At 53.9% G+C, this 27,513-nt stretch overlaps 1 protein-coding gene across 7 annotated transcripts in view; it reads left to right on the top strand.

Annotated features, from left to right (window-relative positions):
- Positions 1 to 4,758: 4,758 nt before the first annotated feature.
- SMAD6 (SMAD family member 6) overlaps positions 4,759 to 27,513 on the top strand; it is a 77,930-nt gene continuing 55,175 nt past the window's right edge. The window contains exons 1-5 of one of the 7 annotated variants that reach the window (XR_006741541.1): positions 4,759 to 6,792; positions 15,277 to 15,358; positions 16,218 to 16,393; positions 19,089 to 19,165; positions 19,300 to 19,425. Coding sequence is in view for 6 of the 7 variants with exons in the window: in XM_045581304.1 (XP_045437260.1) it covers positions 5,961 to 6,792; positions 15,277 to 15,358; positions 16,218 to 16,393; positions 19,089 to 19,165; positions 19,300 to 19,368 (1,236 nt within the window). In the remaining variant the exon portion in view is untranslated. Of the gene's footprint in view, positions 6,793 to 15,276; positions 15,359 to 16,217; positions 16,394 to 19,088; positions 19,167 to 19,299; positions 19,883 to 27,513 lie in introns of those variants that run through there. The other 6 variants (XM_045581304.1, XM_045581299.1, XM_036438029.2 and 3 more) reach the window with 6 other exon arrangements.

Raw genomic sequence — 27,513 nt, 5'->3', positions numbered from 1 at the left:
AAGCATCAATAACATGTGCATACTGTTCAGATGTTCTCTCACACTCTCGGATATGTAACAGCAAATCATGCTGGTTCTCTCTTCAAATACATTCACTTCTCCCCAACCCAGTAGGGCCTCCCCTGGACCTCCTTCCTATGCCACTGGCCCTCTGCGGTCTATTCTTCACACGACCACTAGAGGGAGCCAATTAAAACAAAGAGGATCATGCCCCGGGGCCAGGAACCTTCAGGGGCTCCCCAGCCCACTCAGAGGACAAGCCAAAGACCCAACAACGTCCAGTATGAACCTACTGTCTGCCCTCCAGTCTTTCTTCCATCTCACCACATCTTTGTTAGTTTTGGAACATGCTGGGCATGCTCTCACCTCAGGATCCTTGCTGTTCTCTGTGCCTGGAACATTCTCCAGATAGCATCATAGTGATTCGCCCATCACTGTCAAAACCTTCCTCAAATGTCACCTTTTCAGGGAAGCATCCCTGAACCACACTTTCCCTGAACCACACATATCCTCTCCTAACAGTCCTCTCTCCCCTTCTCTGCTTTATTTTCGATCTTTGCACCTTGACCTTCCAAAATACTTTATACCTGATTACTTTGTTTATGGTCTGTCTGACCTCCCACTAGACCCCCTGGAGCTCAGTGATTTTTTGTGTGTGTGTGTGTTTGCTTAATGCCGGATTCCTAACACCTAGAACGCAGCCTGTCACACAATGGGAGCTCAATAAGTATTTGCTGAGTGAATGAACATAAAGTTCCATTCATACACATATGCATTTTTCAAGAGAGAGCGAGAGGATCCATCACATTCACCAAAGTCTCAGAAGGGTAGTCTTACCACCCAAGGGTCTCCCAACTCCCCCATTTTGGCCCATGCTGGCCAAGTAGATTTACCTTCCAAAGGGGCCGACTTAGTCAGTTGGGGCTCTAGTTATTTCGGACAAGAATTAATGAGTTGGGCCCTTGTTTATTCACCAGCTTCCTGTAAAGTGGGTTAGAGTGAATCAGTCTCCCTGCCCGTCCATCTGACTGTAGTGAGCGGTGGCCCCTGTTTCCTCTGTGATAGCTCAGTTCAGACCCGGGGCCCCTAGAGCCTGCCTCTTCCCACAAAGAAGTAAGTTCTGCCTGTGTCACACCTTTTATCTTTCCCAAGGGCAAAGAACCGTATTTTCTTTTCTAGGAACAGGCAATAAGAAGTACACTTACCTCAAGTAGCCCTGGGTTCAAGTACCAACTCTGCCAACTATTGGCTGTGTGACCAGAGATGAATTCCTTAACCTCTCTGTTTCCTTCTCTAAAAAATCTGACCTAGTAAGAATAACTTCCTCTTTATGTTGATGGGGGGACGTGATGAGATGGTGCATGTAAGTGTTTGGTGCAGGATGATAATGAGCATGGAGCTTGGTGAAGGGAGGGATTTCAGTTCAACACGCAACAAATATTTACTGAGTGCCCACTGTGTGACAGGCACGGTGCTAGTGACTGGGGTGGGGGGAACAGGTCAGGTGCTGTCCTTGTGAGTTAGCTTCTTTGAGGGTACAGACAGAATGGCATCCAATGGCCTGCTTCTGACTCCACTTCCTTAGTGCTGCTGTGGGGGACCTGTGCCTGAGAGTTTCTGCATCTCTCGGGGCTTGCTTTGTAGAAGCAGAGGAGAATGACAAGGAGTTGTATGGCTCTGAATTGTGAGAAGCACCGTCAAGGGGAAGCACAGGACGCTTTGCAGGGGACTGGAATAGTGGGAAGGGTGTGGATTTGAATCTGAGGGGTTAGAGTTACTTCTTTGTGATTTACTTTGTTAGTGACTTGGGGCAGGCACCTGCGGAGCGGCAGCTGGGACCTCACCTTCCACCTCTCCTACACCCCGGGGAATTGGAGCTTGTTCTCTGGGAGGGTGCTGTGGAGCTGGAGGTCAGAGGCCCTGCCCTTCTGGGCCCCTGCGCACACACCCTCTAGTGGCCACAATGCAGCCTGTGCTAGGCTGGATGGGCCCTGGGAATGCAAGGACCTTGGGCTGACTGTCACTGTTCTTCCCTTCCAGATGCTATCTCCCCTCAGAAGCAGTCTTCCTGTAAGCCTGTCCTAATTTTGGTAACCACCTCCAGCATGGTTCCTGTTCTCATTTCACAGAGGAGTACCCTAAGGCTTCAGAGCTGAGACAGGTTAAGTAGGCTCAGTACTGAATTTAGGCCTGGATGACTCTGGGTTCAGCACTCTTCTGGCTCATCCAGCTGGCACCCCCCCACCCCCCATACCACGTCTCTGGGTGAGCAAGTAGTTGGTCCGAGTTACTGCCCAGGGAAGAAGGCTGCTCTGCCAGGAAGGCCACTGCTTCAGACTCCACCGGACATCCCTCAGGGCAGTCCCTCAGGAACCCTGCAAAAAGGGATGCCATAGTACCTCAGAGAGTTATGGGGATGGAGGGGAAGGAGCCACAGTTCACAGATTAGCCCCCAGGGGTAGGTGCTGAGCATTTGTGGAAGCTGATCACCCACCTTCTGACTGCTGTCCCATTTCCTTTGCTTCTCATTACACACACACATACACACACACACACACACACACACACACACACACCCTTTCTTCCGAACTGGCTGAGTTCAAATTACACCTCTGCCACAAACTACAAGCTTGGGCAAGTTCCTTAATGCCTTTGCACCTCAATGTTTTTATCTGAAAACTGGTGGAACAATTATACTTACCTCCAAAGTTGTGTTGTATGGAGTTGGGGGCCTTACCCCGTAACACTGATTCAGCAGGCCCAATGGATCACATTTTGAAAAATCACTGCCCCAAAAGATGTGCTCTGACCACTTTCTAGCTGTCGGGGGTGAGCAGCCATACTAGTTTAGTATGCCCCTCTGGTTTCATCATTTTAGCATTCTCAACACTATTTTCATTTCAACAGCAAATTGAAAGGGCAAGTTCCTGTGCCCCAGTTTCCTCATCTGTAAAATAGAGATAATAGTACCTAACCAGGGTTGTTGTGAGAATTAAATGACTAAAATCTTTGTAATGCTTCCAACATTGCCTTGCCCATAGTAATGACTCTATACAATGAGCTATTATTATTGTAATCAACAGCCAAAATAGCAAATGCCCTGATAAGAAAAATACTTTACATTGCATTGAGTTTCTCCTTGTATTTTAACATGCATCAATTTCCCCTAGTGCGGGAGGTGACTTAAAGGGGCTTCTGGGGTGTGCCCCCATTACCTTGTCTTCTGGGTACTGGTTACACAGGCATTGTGTTCACTTGTGAAAAATTCATCCTGCTGATCACTTGCAATTTGTGAACTTAAAATGCACCATCTCCTAGGATCTACCTGTGTCTGTGAACAACGCTAGGCAGGCTTCATCCCCATTTTACAAACAAGACACTGAGGCCAAGACAACTATTTTGATTTGGCCAAAGCAGTAGGGGATGATGAGGGTGGGGGAGCCTCTCAGCCCCGTGCTCCATTCGGGAGAGCAACTGCCTCTACCGGGGAGCGCGGGGCGAAAAGTACCTGGCCCCAGGTAAAGCTCGCCAAATGGTTCTGAGCCCTTCCTGCAAATCCCCCTCGGGCCCCAGTGTACACAGGCGCCGGGTGCTCGCACGGACGCCCACTCGCAGGGTCAGCTCTGTGCGTGGGCACCCGGAAGGGAAACCCCCAAGCAGGAGCCCCGAGGGCGCCCAGCCCCGAGCCAATGGGAGTAGCGGAATTTCTTTCATTCAGAGAGGGGCGGGCCTCCGGCTCCTGCCCGGAAAGGGGCGGGGCGCCGTGCCTGGGGCGGGGCCGCCGCGCTCCGGAGAGAGGGCGGTGCCCGTCCCGCGGCCGGGCCAATCGGCGCCGCGCCCGGAGGGGGAGGGGAGACCAGGCCTTTTTTCCCTCCGCGCGGGGCCAATCCGGACTTTACAAGCTTGAACTTTTGCCACCCACGGCCGAGCGAGCGCGCCCGAGGAGGTACCCCGCCGCGCCGGCTCCAGGGCCTGGAGCGGCCTTAACCCTTCCCGCGCCGGGCCCGCGGACGCCACCGCGCCCCCAATCGCGTCCCTGCCCCTGCCCCCAAGGCCGTCCCCATCTCAGTGGCGAAATGTCGCTGGAGAAAGCACGACCTCCACCCACACCCCCTCCCCGGGCTGCGGAGAGTACACTGGAGAAGGGGGAGGAGGAAGCATCAGCCCGGAGGGGGCCCGGGAGCGCTGGCTCCGAGGCCGGGCGGGCTGTGGCGACCAGAGGATCTCGGCCGACCGCCTCCACCCCACCACCTTCAGCAGCTCCTTACCCCGGACCCCTGCGTGCGGAGCGGCCCCCGGCACCCCGTTTGGCCCAGCAGAGCGACCCCTGACTTTGCTCAGGGAGTGTGGAGACCTCGGCCATCACGGAAGATCCCACTACCTCTCCCTCCCCCCCAAACCAGCACCCCCTTTTCCTAAGAGAGGCAAGCCAACAAGGCTCACACGCACACCCATTTTTATTGGCATTCCCCGGGATGGAGTTTGCATCAAGTCTAACGTGCAATGTGTGTTTGTAAAACTTGTGCCCCAGCCAGAGAGAGGCAAAGCGCCCCCAGTTTGCGTCCGAGACTCCGTGGGTTCGCGGAGCCCTCGCGTCCCCCGCCCGTGGTGTGTGTGACCGTGTGTGCTGGGTGTGTGCGCGCGCGTGTGCTCGCTCGCATCCGCGCCCGCGGCGCACCGCGAGCCCGCGGGCGGGCGGCGGGGGCGGGCAGGCCCGGGGCGGGGGTGCCGGGGCGAGCACGGGGCGGGGGGCGGGGGCCGGGGTTCGGCCCGCCCCGGGAGCCGGCCCCTCGGAGCCGCGGGCCCTGCAATGGGACGTGTTCTCCTTTAAGAGTTAAGAAACTTGAAACCTTGTTTGCGCAACAATCAGCGCCGCGGAGCCGCCAAAGTGTCTAGACTGGCATATGATGGGAGGCAGCCAATGACTCCGCGGCGCTCCTCCGGGGGCCCTCAGTGTGCGTTTGAGGAGAACAAAAAAGAGAGAGAGAGAGAGCCGAGCGGGGGAGCGAGCGAGGGAGCCGCGCCGAGCAGAGAAAGAGCCGCCGGGCGCTGCCGCCTCGCTGGACGCCGCCGGGACCGCGGGGCCACCGGGAGGCACTTTTGGCGGCGGGGGGAGGGGGAGCGACCTCTGCAGCCGCGGCGCCCGGGCCGTCCGAGCGCCTGCGGGGTGGGCTGCGACCTCTGCCTCGGAGGATTGCATTTTTAAACTAAGGATTCCCAGCAGCTCTTGGGGATTTTTTTTTTCTTTTCAGTTTCCACTCATGTGTTGACACTCGTGCTCGGGAGAAACTCTTTTAAGTGCATCTAGCGCCTGGGACCTGAGACGGAGTTGGCCTTCGTGCATGCAATTCCAGGGATTTTTTGGGTTTGTGTGGGGTTTTTCTTTTTCTTCCTTTTTTTTTTTTTTTTTCCTTTTTGCAGGGAGTGAGACGAGAAAACAGAGTTTCAGCAAGCCTGCCTTTCGGATCCTGCAGGGAAAGCCCATGTAGTTAAGCGCTTGAGTTTTTGCAGGCAGGGAGGGCTTCCCAGGCACACCTTTGGGGGGTTCGGCGCGAGCGAGCGCTTTGTGCTCATGGACCAGCCGCGCAACTTCTGAAGGCTCGCCGGCCCATGCGGGGACTTTCTGGCGGCGCGCCGCCCGCGGTCCCCCCCGAGCGCCGCCGGGGCTGGAGTTGCTGAGCAGCCCGGCCGCCGGGGTCCATGTAGCCGCGGGCCGGGCGCAGACTTCGGCTCGGCGTGCGCGCGTGTGCTCCTCGCCGGCCCCCCGCCCGGGGAGCTCCCTCATGTTGCAGCCCCGCGGCGCCCCTCCGACGACGGGCTGTGCGCGGTCTGCACGGCGGCGCCCGGCGGCGGTGCTTCATGTGGGGCTGCGGCCCGCGCAGCCGGCGCCTCGCTGAGGGAACGGACCCGCGGTAACCGGAGACCGCCTCCCTCCCACCCCCGGCGCCCAAGGATATCGTATGTTCAGGTCCAAACGCTCGGGGCTGGTGCGGCGACTTTGGCGAAGTCGTGTGGTCCCCGACCGGGAGGAAGGCGGCGGCAGCGGCGGCGGCGGCGGCGGCGGCGACGAGGATGGGAGCCCGGGCAGCCACGCTGAGCCGGCCCCGCGGGCACGAGAAGGCGGCGGAGGCTGCGGCCGCTCGGAGGTCCGCCCGGTAGCAGCCCCGCGGCGGCCCCGGGACGCGGCGGGACAGCGAGGCGCCCAGGGCGCGGCGAGGCGCCGGCGCGCGGGGGGCCCCCCGAGGCCCATGTCGGAGCCGGGGGCCGGCGCTGGCGGCTTCCCGCTGGACGTGGCGGAGCCGGGAGGCCCCGGCTGGCTGCCCGAAAGTGACTGTGAGACGGTGACCTGCTGTCTCTTCTCGGAGCGGGACGCCGCGGGCGCGCCCCGGGACGCCGGCGACCCCTTGGCCGGGGCGGCGGCCCCGGAGCCGGCGGGCGGCGGGCGGAGCCGCGAAGCCCGCTCGCGGCTGCTGCTGCTGGAGCAGGAACTCAAGACGGTCACGTACTCGCTGCTGAAGCGGCTCAAGGAGCGCTCGCTGGACACGCTGCTGGAGGCGGTGGAGTCCCGCGGCGGCGTGCCGGGCGGCTGCGTGCTGGTGCCGCGCGCCGACCTGCGCCTGGGCGGCCAGCCCGCGCCCCCGCAGCTGCTGCTCGGCCGCCTCTTCCGCTGGCCCGACCTGCAGCACGCGGTGGAGCTCAAGCCCCTGTGCGGCTGCCACAGCTTCGCCGCCGCCGCCGACGGCCCCACGGTGTGCTGCAACCCCTACCACTTCAGCCGGCTCTGCGGGCCAGGTGAGCGCGCCGCCCCGGGCGAGGGACGGGCTTGGGCTCGGGGTCCCCCCTCCGGTCCCCTCCCGTGGCCTTTTCATATCGGACCCCTCGGGTGGGCAGAGCTGGGGTGGTCCCGTGGGGGTGCCCCTGGGTGGTGGGAGCTTCAGTGGAGGCACCTCGCCCTGGTCCTGCCGGGGAGGGGATCTGGGCACACACATCAGATGGCAGCTTCACCAAGGCACCAGCAAACGTAAAAAGGGACACGGAGTTTCCTTTATGTAGTTTCTCAGGCTCCAGCTTTACAGGGAGAAAAGGTAGGCCCTAGGAGAAGCCAAAGATTGCGATGCGGCCCCTTATTGACCCCCCCAGTTTGTGCTCAGGCTGTAGCATTTGTGCGCATACGCCTCTAATACCTAAGCTGTACTTTCTTACAACCAAGTGCAAGAGTTTGTTGTGAAGTTGGGTGTAGACAATCCGTGGCTTGAGTCAAAGTGTTTGCAAATTGTCCCATTTGTTCCTTTGGAGCAAAGCTTTTTCAGGGTAACTCCTCTCAAGGTGGGTACCACCCTCTTGACCCGATTGCTCCCAGCATCCCTTGCGTGTTAAGTGTGAGGGCGCTCCATCATCATCGTTCTCATTTCTGTGTCCAGCTTTTGTGTCCAGTTGAGGGTCCTGGGGGCATTTGGGAGCAGGGGAAGCCAGGTGTTTTATTACATCCGAGGAGTGCTCCCTGTCTTTGTTCTCTTCCTGGGACTTCCTGCACACACGTACCATCCCCCGCCCAGCTTACCTGGGGATGCCCTGGGTGCTTTAGTGGAGGTGAGGACAGGTGGAAGTTCTTAGCAGGTCAGAAGCTTGCAGGAACACACATTTTAACCTGTAGCATCTTTGAGGTGGCTTTGGAGGTTCTGCAGGGCTGTGCCTATCAAAGAGTTAATTGGATGTTGGAGGGCTCTGAGTTTCTCCAGTCTGGCCCCTCTGGAGCCAGCGAGCACCCAGCCTGAGGGTCCATAGGGGGTCAGATCACAGGTCTCCTGCCTCCCAATGTGGAAGGGAGGGGTGGGCCTGTGAGTGTGCCTGGGGGTAGTGGCTGGAGTCCAAAAGGGTGCCCCAGTGGTTTACTGAAGGGGGTGGGTGGGGAAAGGCAGCATGACCTGGCTGCCCTGCTGGCCACATGGGTTGTCATCCCAGGCCTGATTGAGGAGCTTTGACTGTCCCTGTCCTGTGGCCCACGGCTTTCCGAGCCCCTGGTTCCTCTTTCTCACAGCATCCCCTGGAAGTGGCTTTCTCCCTTCTGCTAGCCTGTCTCCTCCCTGCCTCTGGGGAGGGGTCCCTATCTGTGGTTGCCCTGCCCCTCTCTGGCCATCATTGTTGAGTGGGAGATCTCTGGTGGGGCCCACTCTATTTTAGAAAGCCCTGGCAGGTATTTCCTCTCTCACCATGTCGGTCTGCCATCAGATATTTGTTGAGCACTTATTCTGTGCCAGACACGGTGCTGGATGCAGTAGCAGAGAGAGTGGAAATATGAGAAAGACAGTCTTCCAGGGGAGTTGGGGTGGAGATGGGGAGAAGGGCCAGGTCGGTGGGTGTGAACTGTCAGAGCACTATGGGATGTGTTTGTCACAGGGCCACCTCCAGGAGCCTCCGTAGTTCTAACCCGGAGCAGGCCTTGGAGAGTGGGTAAGGGGGGTGGGCGTTGAGTAGGAGGAGAGGGGCAGCTGAGCATCAAGATGCCAGCCAGGCAGGCTCAGGTGTGTGGGTGGGTGGGAAGGTGGGGAGTGAAAAAGCTGGAGACAACAGAGAGGACCCACCCTTACCAAGGATGATGGGTGGGTTGTCCCTCCTCCTTGTCTGAGAAGTCGTCTTGGGCATTGATTGAGTTCGGTGGACCTGGGCAGGTACACATCGAGAGACACACTGCAGTGGGATGGTGCTTAACCACAGACTCGGTCCTAGGCTCGGCTTGGCCAGTGACAGGACTTGACCTTGGATGAGTAACCTGCCCTCCTCATCCCTACTGGTCAGTGGGGGTGGCTCCAGGAATATTCTCCACCTCTAATTCTAGACCGAGCACTGGCATCTGACTCCCTTCCTGCTCCCAGAAGGAGGCACTATTGCAGGGGCTATGTCTGTTCTTTCTCTTCCCCAACCCAAGGGGTGCCCCCTTTTAAGCTATCCTGGGGGCTTTTGGGAGGACGGGTGGTCTTGGAAGAGTGTCAGGTGGACCCTATCCTGTTGCTTCACTCCCCTGCCTAATGGCATGGGCCGAGGAGGAGACTGGGACTGAGGACTGGGGAACCCTTTGCTGCCCACCCCACCCCCACCAGCTGGCCGCCAGCCTGGCTCCCAGAGCTGGGCGGGTGCATAGCTGGAGCTCAGTCGTGCGAGTCCTGATAAGGAGACTGCTCCTTCCAGGGCTCTGGGGGAGAGGGCTGGGGCACTGGGGCAGACAGACAGACAGACAGACAGAGAGTGCACTGGAACACCCAGCAGGCCATCTGAGGGGCACCCACCTGGTGCCAGTCATGTCGGTGCCCCCTCATCCCTTTCTGGGCAGTGCAGACCCTGCTGCTCAGAGCAAACCCTGTTCCACTAGGAACTTGCTGTGGGTCATCGGGGCCAGTTCTCTTTGGGTGTCTTCCCGTCTGGAACGTGGTGAGGGTAGGCAGAAGCCCCGAGGTCTGACAGGCAGATTTCAGATGACACTGGCCTACCTCCCCTGCCCCGCCCTGCCCTCTCCCTCATGGCTTGTCTCAGAAAGGGGGTTCCCTCTGCCCAGCTCTGGTGCCCCCCCATCCTCCGTGGGAGTCGATCCCTAGCACTCCCTGTCCCTCTTGTGTGTCTTGTGTGTGTCTTTCTGTCCAGGGAAAAAGCCCAGTCCACTGAGCTTGGTGCCTATGTGGACGGAAATGTGGAGAAATACTTTAATCACAGTTCCAACCTGTGTTTATAGAGCTCCTTTCTCCTGAAAGTATCCATTAACTTTGGAATAAATCTCCTGCTCTTTGCTTCACCACGTTTTTTTTCTTCTTTTTTTTCTGTAATTATATTCAGTAAATTACTATTATCCAAATTGCGCCAGGGAAAGAGACAGAGTGAGAGAGAGAACTTCTAAACGACTGTAGGAGGCCGCCTAGGAAAACACAGGGTTCCCAGGCCAGGACGACAGGAATTAGAACGGGCTAGAAAGTTTTCCTTTTATTTGGCCTGGCATTATCCCTTTGAAATGAGATCAATTTCAAGTTGGGCTTCCAAGCCCCCGCCCCACCCCTCTGGCCTGCCCGCCCTGCTCCTCGGAGCTCCTCCTTGGAGGTGAGGAAGGGGTGATAATGTGCAGTTTGCCTCTTGCTGGCGCCAGCCGGCCGCGCTGTTTATCTGGCTGCCGGGGGAATCTGGGCAATTAGGCTCCGCTGGCCTTAAAGTGCCAGGAGCTCCCTTTTTGTGTCTCCCCACCCTGGGGCTTGGGGTTGCGCCTAAGGCTTCTGGGGGAGGAGAGGACTGGCCCCAGGAGGCTTCCTCCCCATCCTCAGCCACACTTGGTAAGGTGGAGGCTGGGAGGCGCAGGGAGGTCTGTGCAGCCTTTCCTAAGCAAGAGGCTGAGCTGCAAGGATGAGGGGTGGAAAGTAGTGCCCCAAACAGAAACTTGACCAGCCGCTGAGAGAGGCTGTGAACTTTTCTGGCTCTAGAATTCGATAGATACCAAAAGGCCAGGTATCCTCCGGGGACTGACCAGAGGCAGGCTGGGCTGGGCTGGGCTGAGCATTAGTCTCCTGGTACTGGCGGCCTCTGGCTGACTGCTCTCTCACTTCTGGAGGAAGTTGGAGGAGATTCCTGAAGTTGATGCCTGAGGCTAGATGTCTGAGAGAACTGCGGTTTCTGATCTTCCTGCCTCTCTTTCTCCTTCCTCTCCTTTTCTCTCTCCCTCCGCCCCCCTCCCCTCCCCCATGTTCATTTCTTTCATAGGGGTCTGCAGGACTCTTAAAAAGTTACCATTTTTAAATAACAAAACGTTTGCAAGCACTAAGCTTTGAAGAAGGGAGTGAACAGAGGGTCTGAGGGCAGCTCACACCTTTCTTATCTAACCTTTTGTTTTACATATCAAGTGTCTGACCTGAGTGCCCACCTTGCTCACCTGATTTAATGTCCTGGAGCTCCGTTCTCCCAGATCCCATGGGGCCTGGATATATGGAAGTGGAGGTGCCAGTTAAAGGTTACCCAGGCCTGGCCAGTGCGGTTCAGTGGTTCAGTCCTATGAACCAGGAGGTCACAGTTTGATTCCCAGTCAGGGCACATGCCAGGGTTTTGGACTCCATCCCCAGTAGGGGGCGTGCAGAAGGCACCTGATCAATTATTATTCTCTCTAGTCAGTAATGTTTCTGTGTCTCCCTTCCTCTATGAAATCAATAAAAAAAATATTTTTTTGAAAAGGTTTCCCAGTATTGTTCTTAGCACTATTCACAATAGCCCCAAAGTGGAAACAACCCAAATGTCCATTAGCTGATGAATGGATGAACAAAATGTAATATATCCAATGGAATATCATACAATGGAATATCATTCAGCCTTAAAAAAGAATGATATGCTACAATGTGAATGAACCTTGAACACAATCCTAAGTGAAAGAAGCCAAGACACAAAAGGTCATACATGTATACATTTGTGTGAAATGGTCAGAATAGGCAAAAATCCCTGAAGAGAGGAAGTCGATTATTTTTGATTGCCTGGATTTGAAGTTTGGGGGTGATGAAAATGTTCTATAATTAGGTAGTGGTGTTGGTCTCACAACTCTGAATATATTAAAAACCACTAACTTGTATACCTCAAAAGAGTGGAATCTTAAGAGTGTGGATGATGATACAATTTTTCAAGAAAAGGTAACTTGATACTGGTCCCCAACTGGCCTCCCCTTTTGTATAATTGAAAGAGTAACTTGTACTTTTCTATGTGGCCTTGGGCTGGTCCTTTATCTTGCTGGATCTCAGTTGCCCCATCATTTAAAAGAAGCTGAGTTGGGTGAACTCCAGGAAGTTGAGTAAGGCAAACCTCTGACATTCTAATTCCTCCTGCTGGGGGTGAAGTCTGTAGAGGTGAGTGCTTTTTCACTTTTCACTTGCCTGGTATAGAAGTGAGTAACTGGCTTCCAGTCCCCACAGTGGTTAGAGTTCTGTGCATATGGCCTTGCTGGTGTAAATGGGGGCCCGGGAAAGTCTTTCCGGGAGTCTTGCAGTTCCCTGGAGCTGGTGTGTGTGACATTTCAGGTTTGTAGATGCTTTCCGTCTCACTCATGTCATTAGGACCCTTCCAGCTCAGGCATGGCCATGGGTGGCATATGGCTTCTGCAAGAGACACTGAGGTTGACGACGGACAGTGGCTTGACTCTCACCACTGTCCATTGCTGCCAAGTTGCACTTTTGGGGACATCTCTGGGGGACAGCTGTACAGAGCCTCCCACCTTGTGTGGCCTGGGCCTCAGCCTTTCAGATTTTTTTGTAAAAATATATTTTATTGATTTTTTTACAGAGAGGAAGGGAGAGGAAGAGAGAGCCAGAAACATCAATGAGAGAGAAACATCCATCAGCTGCCTCCTGCACACCCCCTACTGGGGATGAGCCCGCAGCCAAGTTATATGCCCCTGCCCAGAATCAAACCCGGGCCCTTGAGTCCGCAGGCTGATGCTCTATCCATTGAGCCAAACCGGTCAGGGCAGTCTTTCCGATTTTTGCCAAAGGAACCCTTACACAGTAATTGCAGTCCTTCTGATAAGTTGATGGGGTAGTGTGGAAAGGGCCTGAGGCTGGGGGTCAGGAGACCTGTCTTCTACAGCCAGCTCCCTGTCTGGCCTGAGGGAGTCACTTCCACAGTCCAGGCCCCAGCCTTCTGTCCAGTGGGAGCACCAGCCTCATGTCTCCTTCCCCGCGGAATGCTAGCCCTACCTGTGTTTTGACCCTTGTCCTGAGAGGCTGCCTCTCACATCTGGTCTCTAGCCCTCCAAGTCCTGAGGACCAGTAGGTGACTCCTACTGAAGGCAAATAACTCGCCTCTTTGAGTCCTGCTCGGGGTCTCCCGTGATCACTTTGGCCCTTACGTCCTCATTATCCACACCTTTGTCCACTGATGCCCCCAACCTGACCATTATCCTCATAACTGTTGTCTCGGTCCACAGACGCTCACTGAGCACTTTGTCTGCGGATGATTGTCTGTGACTTAGCCGGGATGAAGGGGTGGACGATGGGGTGCCTTTTGATTACCTGTCTCGTTGGGGTGTAGACCAGAGTCAGCCTGGACTCAGATCTTAGTTTTACTATGATTGGCTGGGAGACACTGGGCAAGTCAGTCTTCTCCTCTGTAAAATGGGAATATTGACCATTTTGTCTCTGAGAAAGGACAAAATAAAAGTAAGTGCCCGATGAGCAACTCTGTACCTAAGGTCCAAGAGAATAAAATAACAATAAATGAAATTGAAAAGGCCTGGCATGGAGGCACAGGGTCGTCTTTCCCTCCTAGTAGCTACTCCATGATTCACTTCTCCTTCTCCCTGAATACTGTCCACAAAAGATGCCCTGTTTCTAGACCTCGGAGCCTCTACTTTGTTGAAATAATTTCTGGCTGGAAAAGCCAGGGTGGGGAAGAGCTGAAGCTGCATAGGGTGTATGGAGCAAAACAAATGCTCCTACAGCTAATTGTGCCTTATTATAATTACGAAAAAACACTTATTACCCCTTGTGTCATTACTGATACCTGCCTAATAATAGTTATTACCACTTTACTACCACTGAGAGTTTGTTTTAGTTTGCGATTTGATGGTGTTTAGTTTCATTTAGGGAAAATGAAGGGTCATTTCATTCATGCAAATTGTTACTTAGTTTAGCAAATTGTTACTTCCCCTAAAGCAAGAGGCTAAGGAATTCTTCTGAAGACAAAGTATATGTTTTCAAGGAGGAGTATTTTAGGCAAATGAAAGGAAACCAAAAGAAAAAATGCCTTAGACCACATGTGTCAAACACAAGGCCCGCGGGCCAAATCCGTCCCGCCAGGCCTTGCAATGTGGCCCGCACCGCGCTGTCATCACTGCACTCCGCTGCGTTTCCATCACAATGACAGTTTATGACTGTTCAGTAAACCATTCGGCCCGCGATTTAGGTTGGATTTTAGATTTTGGCCCCTTCTCTGATTGAGTTCGACACCCCTACCTTAGACAATAAGGAATCACACACGGCCTGAGCTGGAAGGCAGTAGAGAGCTTGTGTCCCACCCCTTGGCTAAGTGAGGCCGAGGGCTGGCAGTGACTGGTTTAAGGTCTCACATCTCGGGCATGGCTTCTCTGGTCCCAACCAACCTTGCCCTCCTTGCCGCAAAGAATGGTACTTCTAAATATATATATTTTTATTGATTTTTTTTTTTTAGAGAGAGAGGAATAGAGAGTTAGAAACATCGATGAGAGAGAATCATCAATCAGCTGCCTCCTGCATACCCCCTACTGGGGATGTGCCCGCAGCCAAGGTACATGCCCTTGACTGGAACCAAACCTGGGATCTTTCAGTCTGCAAACTGACGCTCTGTCCACTGAGCCAAACCAGTTTCAGCAAGAATGCTACTTCTAATGCAGCTTATGGGAAACGAGCTTCTGCACTCAGACTCCATTCTGCTTAGAGTTGCCAAATTTAGCAAAATAAAAATACAGAATGCCAGTTAAGTTTAAATTTTAGGTAAACAACACCTACCTTTTTAGTATAAGTATGTCCCAAATATTGTGAGGGACATACTTATACCAGAAGCTATGCCACGGAAATCCAAAATTCAAATTTACCTGAGCATCTGGTATTTTATCACGCAGTCCTGGCTCTGGCTTTTCCCTGCACCTGTGTTTCTCATTACAATAATAACAGTTAAGTGTTTGTGGAGGTATTTTTCTACAGTACCAAGAGCTGTGCTAAGCGTTTTATATACATTATCTTCTTTCACCCACCTGGCAAACCTGGGAGGTCCATATGATTATTGTCACCGTTTTATTTTTATTCATAAGAAATGTTTTCTTATTGGTTGATTTTCTTTTCTTTTTTTTAGAGAGAGAGGAAGGGAGAGGGAGAGAGAAACATCAATTGGCTGCCTCCTGCATGCCTCCTACTGGGGATCGATCCTGCAACCCGGGCATGTGCCCTGACTGGGAAATGAACCAGCAACCTTTTGGTGCACAGGACCATGCCTAACCAACCAAGCCACACACACTGGCCAGGGGGAGTGTCACCATTGTAGAGCCCAGGAAACAGGCTCTGAGGAAGTCACTTGCCCAGGGCCGCACAGCCAGAGGCGGCAGAGCAGGGATTGACCCCGGGTCTGAGCCTATGCCTGGGCCTTACTGCTGAGCAGTGATGCTCCAGTGGATTTGGGCAGCAGAGGTGATGGGAGGAAAGGAGGGCTTCCTGTGAGCTGGGTTTGTTACAGGAGGGAAGCCATAATGAAAAGCTTGTAGAAGAATCCCCAGGGTGACCTCTCCCGCCCTGGCAGTGACATGCTGTCTCCTGTCTTTCAGAATCACCACCACCCCCCTACTCTCGGCTGTCTCCTCTGGACGAGTACAAGCCACTGGGTAAGTGTGTCCTCCTTCCGACCCTAGGGGGGGTGTGTCCGTCCAGGGTGCCCCTTCATTCCAGTGCCCAGCCTCCGAGCCCAAGGGCTGGAGGGGCGGGGGGAAGGGGTACGGGGGGCCGGGGGTGGGGCGGGGCGGGGAAAGCCGGCCTGGCTGCTTCTGAAATGGGGAGAAGTATTACAAACACACCCTCAGTGGGGCGGTCACAGACAGCCTCTCCAGTGGGCTATTTACATCTCGAAATTCCTCCTCTCGTCGTTAACCTCTCTGTGACCTTCAGAAGGGGACATGTGGGAGATGAATGGGTTTGTCCCTAAGCGTCTCATCGGAGGGGGGTTGGTATTTGTCTCTTTTCCCTTCTCTCCCTCCCCCAGTCTTAGGTTATTCTCCTTCGGTGTGTATTAATTGTTGCTATGGCAGATAGGTTGAGCAAGAAGTCCCCGTGGAGAGGAGCTGTAAGGTTTTTCCCCCTTCCGAAGCCAAAAAGTTTACCTGGGCAGGCACCACAGTTGGGACATTTGAGAAAGCACTTGCATTGGCACACACAGCCCCTGGCACAGGTAGAACGTGTTCTCTGCAAACGGTGGGGCCAGGCGAGCTGCTTGTCCTCTGTGTACATGCGTGTGGTTTCCAAAGTGGAGATGGCTTGTGTCCTGGCCCTCCTGTGTCCTCCAGGGGAGAAGGCTCGCCGTGTGGTGAGTTCATGTGGCCTCAATAGCACCAGGAGGACAGCTTTGTGACCCAGACAGTTCCCACGGGACTTGGTTAGACTTTGAAAGTCGGATGGCGTGGCAGTGATGCTGACACATTCCACCGAGTGACCACAAAAAGTGTGTGTTTTGTTTTGTTTTTGGTGAAGGCTCTTCTCAATAGCGTGTGTCAGCGTTATCTGGGAGGTCCCTTCTAAGTGTCCTGGGCGCTCGGGCACCCAGCCCCGTTTTCCTTCCAGGCCCTCCTGTGAGGCACAAGGGCCCCCCGGGTCCCTCCGGGAGTCTGACCTCCTCTGTCCAGGCGGACGGAGGGTGTCCCGTGATGGTGTGTGCGTCAGAGGTTCAGCGACAGCATGCTCCTCTTTGTTTTTCCTGTCAGATGGTCGTCCCATGGATGGAGGAGCTTTGTTTAGTTTTCCGGGGAACAGGAAAGGCCTTCTGGCTGGACTCTGTCACTTCATAGGGAAATAAAGTGAGGGGTAGGGAGGGCCCCCCAGCTAATGAGCATCGACCCAGCGCCGCCCCCTTTTCAGCTCACTGTTCCCCCTTCTTCCCTCACAGGCTTGTCTCAGCATTTCCTACGTTAGCATAATTGCATGAATCGCTTAGAAGGTCCCTAGTTTCATTAGAGAAAAAAAAAAACAAAAAAAACCCACCCTCAAATGTTCTTAGTAAAGTAGTAAACTCAGCTTGAATGTCAAGGATCATTGCCCTGAGGAATTGTGGGCTAGCCTATGATGCAGGAGGCCACTTAGCCCTGCCGAGTGACCATTTGGAAGTCAACAGGTGTCCCGGTTATTTTACGAATGGGACAACTGAGGCCTGGAGAGAGGAAGTGACACTTGCTGGTGGTCATATAGCTCAGGGGTCTGCAAACGACAGCTCGCCATCTGTTTTTGTAGGGCTTGCGAGCTGTAAGCATGGTTTTTTATGTTCTTAGATGGTTAAAAAAAAATCAAAAGAAGAATAACATTTCATGACATGTGAAAATTGTACGAAATTCCAGTTTCAGTGTTTGCAATAAAGTTCTTCTGGAACACAGCCACACAGCCACACTCCCCCGTTCCACATTGTCTGCGGCTGCCTCCACCCTGCAGTGGCAGAGGTGAATAGTGGCAGCAGAGGTTGTATGGCTCGCAGGTCTGAAAATACATGCTGTTGGGCCCTTTGTAGAAAAAGTTGGTGACCCCCGATTTTGCTAAGAGTGGAGGTGTGACTTGAACCTGGGGGTTCCGACTTCTAGCGGGGTCTGTCCTTGGGGCTGGAGCCGTGCTGGAGATGGGGAGTGTTCTTTTTCTACAGCAGCCCAAAGACACTTCAGACTTGTAGGGCCTCTCTTAGGAGCACAGATGTGAGGGTTTGCAGAGTGCATTATGGGGACTTACTAGCTGCAAAAGGTAGAAACTGCCTGTTGTTGTCCCTCCTGGGAACCTCACAGAGCTGTCTGTGTTAGACCCACAGTGATTCACTGAGAAATGGGGTTCAGCCTGTGATAATGAGACTCAGGGCGCTGCACTTTTTGGGAACATCAAGTATTAAAAGGAACAATCTTTTAAGAAGATCCTACTGAGGCATTGAGGTTATTTTATTTTATTTTTTTAAGAGATTTTCCCATCTGTCCTTATTTTCCTCCAGATACGTTTTACCCAGATAACTTTTTCATGCCCTGATAAATAGCCCGAGTTATTTTTTGTATTATTTTCTTTTCCTTGCATTGTTGCTTTTGCATAAACAAAAAGTCAGTTCACTTCTAAGCCTCTGTGATCACATGATTCTAAAAACAAAATAAAACTCAGAACACCCAGTCAGCATCTGGCAAGTGGGAAATAAAAAAAAAAAAAAAAAAGAAAAGAAAGAAGAAAAAGAGGGCAAATTGGTTAATGTTTCATCTTCCCACTCTCCCAAGCCATGTGGTAAAAGGAAAAAAAATAATCCTGCAGGATCGAATGGAATCCTAGCTAGCGAGGGCCCGGGCCCCAGGCTAGCCGTGTGTCCTCAGGAATCCCTCGCTTGGGCGCCTCTCCTGAGCCAGGTGGGACCCGCCGACCCAGACCTGGGCTGTGCTGGGTGAGATGACGGAAGTGCCACAGACCTCACAGGGCCTGCCTCTTCCGACTCCTGGGCAGGCCTGTCCCTTCACGGGGAACAACACCCATCACTGGTAGCAGGAGGCACAGGCCCAGGAAAAATTTTCCAAGTCTGCCTGCCCCAAAAGGCATTGGCTTATTAAGCGAGCAGCTCAGTGTTCAAAAAAAAGAAAGAAAAAGAAAAAAAAACGTGCAAAAGATTTTCCTTTTCCCATCTAACGGCACTGCAGACTGGGGAAAACAAATAATGCTCGCCATATGAAGAACTTAAAACTACTCGCACAAAAATGAACCCCTTAAAAACAACAACACACAGGCCGGGCATTGAAAGTCGCTCTGTGAGCAGGTTGGAATGTTAGGGAGTGGAGGTGGGGAGAGGAAAAAACTTAATCTGGGAGCAAACGCTTGAGCCCTTAATTAGAGGGGTGTAAGCGGGACAGAGGGGGATGGCTGGTAACTTGTTAAAACAGTTTCCCCAGCTCCAGCGAGAGGAAGGAAGGAAGGAAGGAAGGAAGGAAGCAAGAAGGAACAACTTCAAGAATTTTAATGGTTGTAATTAAGTATAGCAGCTATGAATTGTTTAGGGGCTTAATTTAACCGTACCCAGGGAGGCTCCAAGTTGCTACTTGCTCAGTCCCCAGAACTTGGGTTATTTCTGTGGTCAGAGCAGTTGCAACTTTTTCAGGTGCCAGGGCTTTAGTCGTCAGCATTTTCCAGAGGAATTCCAGGGCTGGCCGGCTGGCTGGCCGGCCGGCCGGCCGGCCTGGTCTCGTACAAGTATGGGACAGGGTCACAGAGTGGCATCCGTTGGGAGGGACACCCTGCCCCTTGCAAGCACCTGTGTGCACACACGTGAGCATGGATGCATGAGAAAGCCGAGACGGGAGGCATGCCCCAGCGCCAACTAAGTTTTCTCTCTCTTTCCTCCCGTAGATCTATCTGATTCCACATTGTCTTACACTGAAACGGAGGCCACCAACTCCCTCATCACTGCTCCGGGTGAATTCTCAGGTTGGCATTTTTTTTCTTTGCACGCCGCCGTTGTGTTGAACTTTGCAAGAGGGGGCCAGATGGGCGTGGTGCTGGATGGAGGCCCTTTTGATATCCCCACTCCTTTTCTTTCCCCCTTTTCTCTCAGCCCTTCGATGGGAAGACTGCCCATCTCTTCATCACTGGTGTTCTTGGGGTTAAGAATGAGACCTCAAAATGGTAACCTGAAATGTCTATTGATCCTCCTTTTACCCAGTTGTCTCTACCTTGTCTTGTGGGAGTGAGTAAGGCCCGGTACAGCTCTTCATCTCTCATTTTAGCAAAGGGATCTTGTTCTCCCAGCTGCAGTGAGGCAGCAAATGGATGTGTTTGTATACATTTCTCTTCATGGGTTTCTCTTCCCGTCCGTCCCCCACTCTGGGGAAGGAGCTATGTGAGGTGTCAGGAGAGGGGGGAACGGTGTGGGTGGAACAAGCTTTCAGGAGGGTCTGGTAAGGAGGGCGTTTGCCAGAGGCCGGTGGTTTCCCTGTCCTTCCTTGAGCAGTGGATGCTGGGCTCCTTTGCAGAGAGAACACTAGTTTGGAGCTCCCACCCCTTGCAATTAAGAGTTGGCCATAGGGACATTCCAAGAATGTCTGAGTCAAGCTTCCCATGAGAAATAAGAGGTTGGTGGTGACTTGGGGGGCATGAAGGGCCAGGAGGGACTTGGGTGCCAAGGTCTGTGGGAGCCTTTGGGAAAATGGCGGGTGGTGCGCTATCAGGGCTGCTGGGCCTTGTGGCCTGGCCCTGTGCTCCATGCGGTGACAGCCCTCCAGGCTGGAGCTGCATGGCTGGATCTTGGCTTGAGGGTTTCTGCCTGCATCTGAGCTGTCTTTCCTCTACCCCACACCCAAGTCATAATAGCAGCCACAGTGATCAGAGCTGTTAAGTGTTTACTTTGGGCCATGGCTTTTGCTTGGGCCCTTTACCTGTAGCATCTCTGAACAGCAGTAAAGGAACTTGACCAGGGGCACCTAATAGCAGAACCATTTGTCACTGTGCTCCTAACCACTGTTCTGTCTTGTCTCCCCCCCTGCACACCCCCCCCCCCCCCCACACACACTTTTCTGCATATACCTCTGATAAACTGAGTTTACACAAAGTTCTGTCTGTCGTTCTTGCCGCATTCTCCCTGTGACTCTACATGAAGCCGGCTGCCTGGCCACTTCCCATCGGCAGACCCTTCCCCATCCGTTCTCAGTTCCACCACAACCGCGCGAGATCACAAGACTGCATCTGATTCCAGGATACAGAAACTAGACGCTGGAGCAGGAAGTGACTCGTGGAGGGTCACATCAGTGGGACGCGTGGCACAGCTGGCACTGGGGACTAGGTCCTCTGGATCTTCCTCGCCCTCTGGTTTCTGGCAGTCCCTCTAGGTGGGCCCCTTTGTTTTCTTGTCTGCCTTTTGGCCCTGTTTGGTTATACTGCCTTTTCCTGAAAGACCTACCCCTATGAACTCAAGGAGTAAACATTGTGGATGTTAGGGAGTGGAGGAGGGGGAGAGATAAACCCATCTTTTTTCCTCTGTGGCTGTGGGGATGAAAGCTACAGATAATTCTGAAGAAGAGGATTAAAAGTATGTCTGAATGCATGCCTCTGTGTCCCTGAGTGTGTTTAATTTTGTGGATGGATAGTAGGTAATTTTTTTCTCTTCCCCCTACCCTCTATCATTAATGGTGGAAACTCCATTGTGTGAAAATGTGTTATAATTCATGGTGTATTCATAGTCATAGTCTCTCTTAAAAAAAAAAAAAAATACATATATATATATATATATATGTATTGTTTGATTTCAGAAAGTAAGGGAGAGGGGGAGAGAGAGATAGAAACATCAAGAAGAATCATTAATCGGCTGCCTCCTGCAGGCCTCCTACTGGGGATCAGTCCCGCAACTGCGGCCTGTGTTCCGACAGGAATCAAACCGTGATCTCTCGGTTCATAGGTCAGTGCTCCACCACTGAACCAATGCGGCCGAACAGTCGTAGTTTCTTGATCTCTGTCTCCCCAGAGCGGGCCTGGAGTGTGGCTCAGGCAGGAAGGAGCAGACTCCGTAGCACCTGCTCGAGGCCCTGCACCCATCTGGTTTCCAGGAGAGAGCGCTCTGGGGGCTGGAGGTGGGGGATGGGGGGAGGGGTGTCTTTGAAGACCCTGGGGCCATTGTGTTTGGCTGCCTTTGGGGTCCAGTGGGTCCCTGTTAGTTATCCCAGAGCAGTTTTTGGTCCTGGCCACGGAGAAAGCCCCTGCTGCTCCTCCCTGTGGGCCAGGACTCCATGGTTCTCATGAGAAAATTTGGCATGCAGTGGCTCTGTAATTCTAAGGGGTGATGGGATTGGGGAGGAAGTTTGGGATATCTGGTGGGGGAATGATTACATGGGGTCTGATGGTGGTCATCCAGGCCCCTCCCAGGGACCACATGCATCTCCTCCTGCTCCGGGTTTCACTTCACTGTTCAGCTTTGCCAGTTGACTTGTGCTGAGAGACTCTGGGGACTAATGGCCTGGCTCCGCCCTGCCTCCAGGGAGCTCACAGACTTGGGGCTGTGGTGGCGGTCACAGGTCACACGGAAGGACAGGCTCGGGTTGGGAAAAGGCCCAGAGCTGTGCTGGTCTCTGGGTGATGAAGGCAGGAGTCATCCAGCAAAGATGGAATGCAGGGTTGTGCCCAAGGGCAGGGTGGGAGGCGAGATGGGAAAGGTGAGGGGAGGAATGTGTGGGCCAGGGCCAGGGACAAGGTGTCTGATATTCAAGGACAGATAATACTGCTGTTGATGACAACCGCTGACATTTATTGACTGACTACTTAGCACCTTGCTAAGTGCTGATCATTCTTCATCTCTTGGACTCTGTCACAACTCAAGAGACTCAGATGTGATTCTCCCTATTTTATAGGTGAGGAAACTGAGGCTCATTGTTGGGCCAGCTGCCCAGATTCACACATTTGTAAGTGGCAGATGTGGGATGGGAGCCTGAGCAGTGACTGCCCAGCTCTCCTGCCCTGAGGGCCCTGCCTAGCATTCTACAGCACGGGTTCCCATCCCCTACTGGGAGTCACACGGAGAAGGTGGCAGGGGCAATATAGAGTGATCAAAGGAGCCTGGGGGCAGCCAGTCCCAATTGAAGTACCAAGGATAGGGGTGAGGAGCTGGCTAGAGGTCGGACTCTGCTCTTCAATGTGACCACCAGGCAAACCTTGCAGACCACCCAGAGAGCTGCCTCCGCCCCCTCCGCTGCCCAGCCCACCCTGTCTCCCTTTGTCCGGAGAGCCTGCCTGGTCTCAGGGCCTCGGGGTGGGTGTCCTGCTGGAGTGGGCATTTGCGGCCCCACGATGGGGCTGCCCTTGTTTGTCTTGCACAATGACCGTCCCAGCACCTGGTGGGGGCTGTCTATTTTTATCCAGTCCAAGGTCTCCGCTTCACTGTTGTTGAGGCCACTTTAGAAGGAATGGTGGGAATTTTGAGGCTCAGTCACAGCCGGGCGGGCAGGAACGCATCAGTGGGGGGTGGGCAGGGCAGGGGTGGCAGACCGGAGACACTCTTGTTTTAGCTCTCTGCTGAATATTGACACAATATTCTCACCTCATATCTACATCACCTCCAAATTTAAATCCTAGAGCCTTGACACTCTGGATTCCTTGCCTAAACTGTCTAATGTCTCCTCCAGCCATCTTGCTCTCTGTAAAATCTCCACCCCTTTCCTATTTCTTTGATTTCAGATTAGTTCCAGGAGGAAAAGCAAGCTTAGCTAGTGAAATTCATACTAAGGTGTAAGTGGCTGGTAGGCAGCCCTTCTTAACAATTTAAAGGCAGACTATGCCACGATTCAGTGAATTCCAGGATGAAGGGCCGTGTGGGAATGGCCATTCTGAGGAGGAGGGCTGAGGGAAGAAGGCAGGTTCCCTCAGCTCTTCAGTGCTCTAGGCTAGAAAAGCAGAAGGAGAACACAGGAGCTTTGTGCTCTGTGCGACAAGGAGCAGCCAGGCCAGGCTGGGTGCTGGGTGCTGAGCGAATGAGTTCTGGGTCCTTCAGTGAGAGGCTGAGCAGTGGGGCTGCTTTAGAAGCTAGACCTGCCTGACTCGGTGGTGGTGGTGCAGGCTTCCTCGGGATCCAGTGACTTATCGCTGGTATCCTATTCTAGTGCCTACAGGGTGACAGTTCCGGGGCTTTATTAAGCAGCCATTGCGTGCCAGCCATGTGTACGCTGCCTGTCCTGCGGACCGGGCTGTCCCTTTGGCTGACCTAGGATGTGAGAACCGGATCTCAGTCCGTGCAGCATACTGGTTTCTTTAGAGCCGCCTCAGCAGGGCAAGCCCCTCACTTTAAAGGGAAGGCCTGGGGAAGGAAGGGAGCTGTGCAGGAACACGGGGAGAGTGGCGTCCCAGCTGGACTTCCTCCACCAGCCAGACTGTAAGTTCCTTGAGGGCACAGATCCTTCTCTAAGGATTCTTACGTTTTGTAGGTTGACAGAGTTTGGGAAAACCGAGGCTCAGGTTAGGAGAGTGGCTGAGGGCCACATAGCAAGCATAAGCAAGCAGAGCCAGTTTACAACCAAGGTGACTCCATGCTGCCCACCCACTGGCCACCTTTCCTCCCCATGGTCCCTAAACAGGTACCTTTTGGAGTCCATACTGTCTGATGTTCATCTTTAGTGCCTGCAGGAGCTAGGAGAAGAGCATTGAGCAGTATTGTCTCCTGCTGCTTCCTGAGTCTATGGCCCGAGCACGCTCCCCTCAGACGCCCTCATCTAACAGGTCCTTGAGCTCTTCGTTCTCCAAAGCGTTCAGTTCAGTTCAGTCAGTATGTGCCGAGCCTCCATAGCAAGGTGGACTGAAGAGCATGGACTGTGCACCAGAGGGCCCTGTGCCTTTTCCTGTTGTAGGACTTTGGGGAAGCCAGGCCCTGTGCTTAGGTCTGGGGGGCACAGAGATAAAAATTATGTCATCTCTGCCCTCACGGTACTCGCGGACAGGTAAAGACAAACGATAGTACCAGGTGCTGAGCCCCGAGGGGTTGTGTGGAGAACGGGGGCTTCTGGCCTACAGCATCTTAGCTTGTCGTCCTTGACCCAAAGCAAAACTAAAGTCTGGGACAAGACCATGTGGAGGGAGGGGAGGAATGGTGTCCTGGATTTCCCCCTTTTCTAAAACGCAAAAGCTTGGGGAATGGAGTTGAGGGTACCCTGGACTGATGAAGAATCCAAGGCTCAGAGAGGGAGACGGACTCACCAGAGGTCACCAGCTTTTACATCCTCTGGGATCTCTGACAGAGACCCCAGGGCTGGTATGTTTCCTGACTGCTTTGGGGTGACAGGCCCATGTATTGAACATTTGTTAAGAACCTACTGTATGCCGGTATCAGGTGATACAAAGTGAAGCACGCCTGGACCTTACCCTGGAGGAGCTGACGGTCTAGAAGGGGAAGTAGACAGAAGCAAATAATCGTGAGTGATAGTGTTAACTGCTGGGGAACTGTGGGCGTGGGTTAGCACCGGCACAGACATGAGAGCAGGGGACTCTGTTGGGGTGGGAACGGCAAGAAGACCACGGTATAGACAGCCGTCAGAGCGAAGGAACAGCTTGTGCAGAAGCAGGGCGGTGTGCGGCACCACCATGTGTTCTTAGTTTGTTTGTGGCTAGAAGGTTAATATGTGCGAAACGGGAGAACAGGAAAAGGTGAATCCAGGGAGCGTGTCTTGAACTGGTTGGAGTGGGCTGGATGAGAGGGACTGGTCACTGGGGCCAGGGAGACTCTGGGATGTGCTTGGTCCTGAAGGGCCTTGGACCTTGTCAGGCATCCAGCATAGGGCCTACTCCCTAGACAGAGGTCACTGTGGAATAAATGGATGACTCTTTGCCTGGGACAAAGGGTCCTGCTCATAGGATGGTTGCTGAGAGGTCCAGAGAGAGAGAACATAAAAAGATAAAGATCGAGAGATCATAGCAGATATTAAAGAATCATAACCAACACAGCTCTGTGCCAGATACTCTCCAAGTGCATGTCATACACGCATTCATTCATGGAATCCTCCACACAGCTCTTATGAAGTAGTTACTTTTAAAAAAAAGGTTTAAAAATTGATTTTTAGAGAGGAAGACACACACACACACCCCATCGGCTGCCTCTTGAATACTTTTTGAAGAGAGAGAGAGAGACACACGCGCGCACACACACACACACATACACACACACACACACACCCCATCGGCTGCCTCTTGCATGCTCCTTGCCAGGGATGGAGCCAACAACCCAGGCATGTATCCTGACTGGGAATCGAACCGGCAACACCTTGGTGCCCAGGATGATGCCCAACCAACTGAGCCACCTCAGCCGGAACTTGAAGTAGCCACTTTTATTAGCCATGTCAGAGGAGAAGTGATTGAGGCCCAGAGAAGTTAAATAACTTGCCCAAGGTCACCCAGCCAGAAGTCAGTAGGATAGGATTAGAACCTAGTTCGCCTGGCCCCTGTTGGGTTCCTTAGTGCCTGGCGTGGTGCCCTCTTGTGTCCCTGCAAGATGTGGGACTCACACAGTTCTGGCTCCCCGTGGGCTTCTGAGTCCCTGGTTACCCAGATGCAGTGTGTGCCGTTGTCACCAGGCCTCCCAGCAGCTCTGCTCACAGGATGGTTGCTGGATGAATACCGGAATCCCTCGTGAGATGGTGGGTGGGTGGGTGGGCTTCGGAGAGGGAGCTGTTGGGCTGAGGGGGAGCCTGTTCCTGCCCAGGGCTGCTTGACTCTGAGTTGGAGGCAAACGGCCCCTACAGTTTGGGCGGCCTGCATCACGGGGGAAACCGGCAGGTTTTCTCAAGAGACCTGAAATTCCAGAAAATGCACTTGGTTGCATCCAGCCTAATCACAACCATCTGTCTGCCAGGCCCCATGGCCCGCCCTCCTCCTGTCTCTGCTGGCACGCTTTCCCGGGCGTCTGTAACAATCGGGAGCTGCGCTCGAAAGTTTCCCTGTCGGGGTAGAGCGGCTGTTGCCAAGAGCTTCTTCTTTGATGCAAAAAATATATCCCGAAGGTACTTTGTCAGATGTTTTTATATTAAACATTCTCCCTCCGTGGTCCTTGGCCGCCAAGGGAAGCAAAGATACATGGCTTTTGCAGTTGCCCTTGTGGAAAGAATTCCTGGTGTCCACAGGCCTTCCCTCACACGCCCCCAGAAGCCAGGGGCTGGTACTTCTGCAAAGCAGGGGCTGCGCTGGCCCGAGGGACGGATGCTACCCTCACCCTGGGGTAGAACAGGTCTCAGGTCTGGAGCAGACATCCAAGCCACCCCCTCAGGCTGTAAAGCGAATCACTGCTGAGAGAGTCTTAAAAGGAGAGGGTAGCTCAGAGATAGGAGCCTGGAAGCCATCTCGACCTCCCTGAGTGCCCAGGGTTGTGCCAGCACTGGGCAGAGCTGGGAGAGGTGGGCGCTGTCACACAGTCACGTGGCCTGAAATCAGGAGGGATTGGGCCAGGGGGCTCTGTGGCTCCTCAGCAGCCCTGGGAAGCGGCTAAGGGGAGGGGCTTTGCTAGCCAGATGTGATCAGCGGGGGGTGTTGGGAGAGGGATGGAGGCAGAGTACAGCTGTTCTGGCTCACACTCCGGTTCCAGCCTTTTGGGCTGAATGGGGTGAAATGGGGCATCCAGCAGGCGCCTTTGTAGACAGGCTGTGTCCGCATCAGCCATCAGGGTGTGTGAGCCCCTGGGAGTCCCCAGCTGTCTCCCCTTCTGCCCTCTGTCCACGCTTCATGTCAGGCACAGAGGGCCTACCTTTCTCAGCCTCTGTGCTGGGGCCCAGCCTTCCACTCAGGGACGGTGTGGTTTTCTGCCAACCACATGTCAGCTCTGGGCCTTCGATTCTCGGTCCCTTCCAGGCCTGCCCGCAGGGTCACAGGGGAAGAGGGAACACTGTTGCCAAAACAAGGACTCCAGGTTGCTCTCCGAGGGCAGATGTTGGGAATGGGGCTGGGGGGGCTTGATGCTGAGGGCACAGGCAGTGTCTTCCCCACGTGGCGCCCAGCTCAGGGCCTGGTGTGCAGTGGATGTTGGGGTTGTGTTTGTGATTCATAGAGAGGCTGAAGCTTCTCCACACCCCGTGACTCTCAGCTCACATTATCTGTCTCAGGCTCAAGGAGACCCTGATTTTTCAAGTTGGAGGAGCCCTATCTCCAGAGCAGGGGTCCTCAAACTTTTTAAAGCGGGGGCCAGATCACGGTCCCTCAGAGAGCTGGAGGGCCGGACTATATGAACTACTAATTCCTACTGTAACACCTCGGCTGCGCTCACTGCCCAAAAAACCTGGCGGGCTGGATCAGACTCCTCTGCGGGCCGCATGTGGCCCGC

The sequence above is a fragment of the Pipistrellus kuhlii genome, unplaced genomic scaffold (assembly GCF_014108245.1).
Source record: "Pipistrellus kuhlii isolate mPipKuh1 unplaced genomic scaffold, mPipKuh1.p scaffold_m20_p_1, whole genome shotgun sequence".
NCBI lineage: Eukaryota > Metazoa > Chordata > Mammalia > Chiroptera > Vespertilionidae > Pipistrellus > Pipistrellus kuhlii.
Note: the sequence above shows the minus strand (reverse complement) of the source record. Positions and strands in the feature narration are given on the sequence as shown.